Consider the following 4,501-nt stretch of genomic DNA (forward strand, 5'->3'; position numbering starts at 1 on the left):
CACTGGCCCAATGGCATCTCCCAGAACTGTAACCATTGTGGCTCTCTCGGTGGCTCTGGGGCTTTTCTTTGTCTTCATGGGGACGATCAAATTGACCCCAAGGCTCAGCAAAGATGCCTACAATGAGATGGTGAGTACAGCAGCAGTGGCAGTGATGGGAGACATACTGCTAGCAGGGCTGCATGTTCTTCTCTTCCCCACAACCTTGCAACAGGAGCAGCCATGCAGAAGGAATTTCTGCTGGAGGATATACAGGCAGCAATGCTTTGGAGCCTTGAATTCTGGATCGGGGGGGCGGGCAGCAGGAAGCTCATACTCCTCCCTTTTTGGTGTTAAACAAAGAAAAAGATAAAACCCAGCTGCTGAGAATCAAATCTTGCCGACAGCCCTTGGTCTGGTATTGTTTGAGCTGATTTTGCAGGTAATCTCTGATGAATAAAAAGAGGGAGGGCAGTGCAAGGAGGATGAAACCTAAAGCCAGTCTGGTGCCCCTGTGGAAAGGGGGGGAGACCAGGACCAGTCAGTCACACAGTAAGGAGTATTTCCATTCCCCTTACAAGAAAAGGACTTGGGGTGGAGAAGGGGAATGTGCCTGTTTTGAAAACCAGATACTCAAAGATCCTTAAACTATCTGTGCCTCAAAATGGAGGTGATGACACTGAATGACCCTATCTCGCAGGGGTTGTGAGGACTAATTAATGACTGTAAAGCACTTTGAGATCCTTGCAGAAGGTGCTAGAGAAGGACTAGATATTATCATTCTCCTCAGCACCAAGCAATGAGCCTGCCTGCCTCTCTGTAACACCGGAGAGGGGTTGGAAGGAGAGCAGGGATCAGCATACGCATATGTCTGTCAGTCAGTGAGTTTCCTTCACTCTTTCTGCTGGGGCCGAACCTGCTGCAGAAATTGACCTGCTGCGAGCTGCAGGCTGTCAATGCAATTGTGCTTAATTCCCTCTTCTGTGGTTTTATGTTTCATTCTCTCTTCTTATTTACTAACATGGCTAGAAGGTGTTGCATACTGAGGTTCTTTGGATCCCCGGGAAACAATGGTGGAAGCTTCCAGCACATTCTGTTCTCTCTCTTCAGTGCACCTGCTCAGCTGCCTTCTCCTACCTCCCAAACAACATTTGAGTCTCAGTGGCCTTGCCGGTGCCCACAGAATGGGTCTCTCAGTAGGGGGAGGGTGTGAAGAGATGACTTGTGTGACCGGGTGAAAGTAAGGAGAGAATATCCAGAAGCCACAGCTCCCAAGCTATGATAAATAAATGTAAATAAATAAGATTTAACAAACAAGATTTTAAATTTAAACACACTACAAAATCCTTGATCATTATGATTATAATTCTTTGCTCCTTTCTGTTTTGCAGACTTAGTGAATTAGGCCACACAACAGCTCTGTGTGGGTAGGTAAAAATTATCCCCCTTTTATAAATCAGGAAACTGAGGCACACAGATTAGACACAATCACCATTATCTGTACTATACTGTATTGCAACATAGCCGTGGCCCAATAGAACCCCATGGTTTCTTGTAACTCCATGGGGAAAATGGAGTTCGAACTCAGATCCTGATGCTCCAAAAAGCACAGGCCCCTGCAACTGAGCTAAGGGAAGAACCTCTGTTAACAGTTTACAGCATAGGACCTAACACTGAGCTGAGAAGTTCTAAGTCCACCCAAAGAACATACTCATGAATCAGTTCATTACAGCATTAAAAATATCTAGTGATTAGGGAATACTACTGCCAAATTTCATTTTTAAACCAGTATTTTTTATACATCTGATTACAAAGATTGCTGCTTTGGGAAGAAGCTTTGCTTCAAAGCATATTTTTAAAGCCTGAAAATGTAGGTTTGGAACATAAATGCTAACATCTTTATAGCAACAAGAATGCTGTGACTTTGTGTGTGTGTGTGTGTGTGTGTGTGTGTGTGTGTGTGTGTGTGTGTGTGTGTGTGTGTGTATATATATATATATATATATATATATATATATATATAACACATCACCAACTGCTCTTGGGAGGGAGTGTCAACTTTACAAAGCTGAAAAAGCAAAGCTGTCTGCATGCATCTGACTGCATGTTCTGACCACGTTTCCATAATGACATTGAGAGCATTTGTACAGAGAAATTGGCTAAGTCACTGATTCTTACCGGTCAGCTTTGCTGATCTCGTATTAGATCAGAACTGATTGGAATATCTAAGTCTACTATTTTTCTCCTCCTAAGAAAGATGAAAATGGGGTGTAAATCCAGTATGTCAGGAATATCTGTGGTGACCGGTACACTCCAGTGGAAGTGAAAATAGTGTTAGGCATTGTTAGTAAACCAGGGGCTTCTTTAAAACCCAGAAAAATTGAAAGTGTGTTCAAAGAGAAAAAAATTCTCACTGGGTGATGCTAGAATGCAAGAGCTTGAATATTCGTGGGGAGGTAAGTTAGATTGTTTTGTACAATACCTACTTTTCTCCCCTTGGCAAATTGGAGTCGGTGGGGGGGTGGAACAAGGTTGTTATTAATAAGGCTGTTTGTAAATCCAGCATAACCCTCAGAACCAGGATGACAAATGCCAACCTGCTTTCTGTACAGGAAAGAAAAGATCATAAAAGGGTATGTGGAGAGAAACAAACTGATCTAGCAAATCCTACCTTTGATGTACAGCCCTCAGCTAAGTCTCCACTGTATGTGAAGTTTAGAAACCTGGGAGTTTCTAGGCCACTTAGAGATTCACCATGCATCTTGTTTTTATTTTCTGTCCCTTGGCTCTGCAGGGACTAAGATGCATTATTTAGGATCTTCCTTTTAATTAAAAAGGCATGTCAGTTTGGGGGAGAGATTTTTTTTTTGACAACCCTTTTCTGCATTGTTAATTTTAACAATAAATAGCATCTTCAGATTTTAGTAATTCATTTCCCAAGAACATATAGAATGTGTGCCCACTACACTGTGTCTTAGCCAGTTCCTAGCCTAACAGGTACTGCCTTGTATTCCCATCTCAAATAATTATGTTTTCCAGTTAGGAAAGAAGAGACCATGAAAGTAGATACTGAGAGTTGGGGTGAGTGGGAATATTGTTCCAACAGATTCCCTAGTGGGGATGCCAAACATTTGCTGTATAACACCCCAGAGATATCTATCTATACAACAGTGATGAGTGAAGTGATCTTTATGTACAGTTTATATATGAGGTTAACTCAATAAAACATTGAGCAATCCTGTGGGATGAAATGTCAGATATAGTCTATCCTTCTCCACCCTTTACTGTTCTCCGTTAATGAGTGCTGTACATGTACAATTGTTTGATTCCAGAAACGAGCCTACAAAAGTTATGTCCGGGCCCTTCCCATATTGAAGAAGATGGGAGTCAGCTCAATCCTTCTCCGCAAGAGCATTGGTGCCCTGGAGGTGGCATGTGGAATTGTCATGACACTGGTGCCTGGACGCCCCAAGGACGTGGCCAACTTTTTCCTCCTGCTGCTTGTGCTCGCTGTACTCTTTTTTCACCAGTTAGTGGGTGACCCACTCAAGCGCTATGCCCATGCCCTTGTCTTTGGGATCCTGCTCACTTGCCGCCTACTGATCACTCGCCAGCCTGAGGAGCAGCCACCTGAGAAGAGGATCCTGTTGGTGAATGGTGATGAGCAGCCACTTGCCCACGAGGCAGCTCCTGAGAAAGGCAAAGTAAAGGTGTCTTAGAGGAATGCATTTGAGGGACATGGACCCTCCAGGCAGCTCTCTCCAAAAAAAAAAAAAAAATTCAGTTTTTTTATTATTTTTTGTTTTGTTTGTTTGTTTAAAAGGTTGCATTGGGGGCTTAGGAAACACATTCTGTCAGCCAATCACCACATGATGGCTTGTGCAACCCAAACACCATAGAACTACCCTCTTCCCTAACCATATCCATACACATTGTCTTTTAATTAGTCCATGGAGGAAAAATGTACCTTGTTGAATGTGTGTTCATGGGAGGGAGCCCCTACTCAGAACCACCTCTGTGACAAATCTTCTGTGTGGACTGGTTATGGGGAAAAAGATCTGTGATCCCTTTATACCTCACCTGCCTGGGTTTTCCCTTTTGCACAGAGTTTAACACTAGAGCAATGAACTGGACAGAGAAACTGTTTTTCCTGCTTCCCGTGAGCCAGTTGTTGCATCCCTTCCACCTCTCTCAGTGGAGAGTAAGGATTATGCATTAAAACTGTCCAAAGGTTGGTATTTGCCCAGTAATAAACCCACGTACCTGTTGCTGGCAAAAAGAGCAGCCATGGTCAGTGTCTCCCTCCAAAAATAAATAAGTAAATAAATAAATCCCCTTTCCTGCCAATTGCTCATCCAGACTTTACGGAATTGCCAGCTATTGTTATGGGTGCCCAGGATCCTCATTCCACATTCACACAGGAGGTCACGGAGCAAGCAGGGGAGCAGTCTTGTCACAAAGAGCCTGATTCTCTGTGTTATATCTGAAAATTTGGGAGATGCATTTAAATTTTGTTACTTTT

The 4,501-nt window shown here is 43.2% G+C and overlaps 1 protein-coding gene across 1 annotated transcript; it reads left to right on the plus strand.

Annotated features, from left to right (window-relative positions):
• Positions 1 to 10: 10 nt before the first annotated feature.
• TMEM35A (transmembrane protein 35A) lies at positions 11 to 4,501 on the plus strand. Its single transcript, XM_054040118.1, has 2 exons — positions 11 to 130; positions 3,312 to 4,501. The coding sequence occupies exons 1-2, from the start codon at positions 11 to 13 to the stop codon at positions 3,696 to 3,698; spliced, it is 507 nt and encodes a 168-aa protein (XP_053896093.1). The 3' UTR covers positions 3,699 to 4,501.

The sequence above is a fragment of the Malaclemys terrapin genome, chromosome 9 (assembly GCF_027887155.1).
Source record: "Malaclemys terrapin pileata isolate rMalTer1 chromosome 9, rMalTer1.hap1, whole genome shotgun sequence".
In the NCBI taxonomy this organism is placed as follows: domain Eukaryota; kingdom Metazoa; phylum Chordata; order Testudines; family Emydidae; genus Malaclemys; species Malaclemys terrapin.

Coding starts and splice junctions, on each gene's coding strand:
- TMEM35A (XM_054040118.1), top strand. CDS start 11: ATGGCATCTCCCAGAACTGTAACCATTGTGGCTCTCTCGGTGGCTCTG. Junction 131..3,311: donor AAGATGCCTACAATGAGATG/GTGAGTACAGCA, acceptor GTTTGATTCCAG/AAACGAGCCTACAAAAGTTA.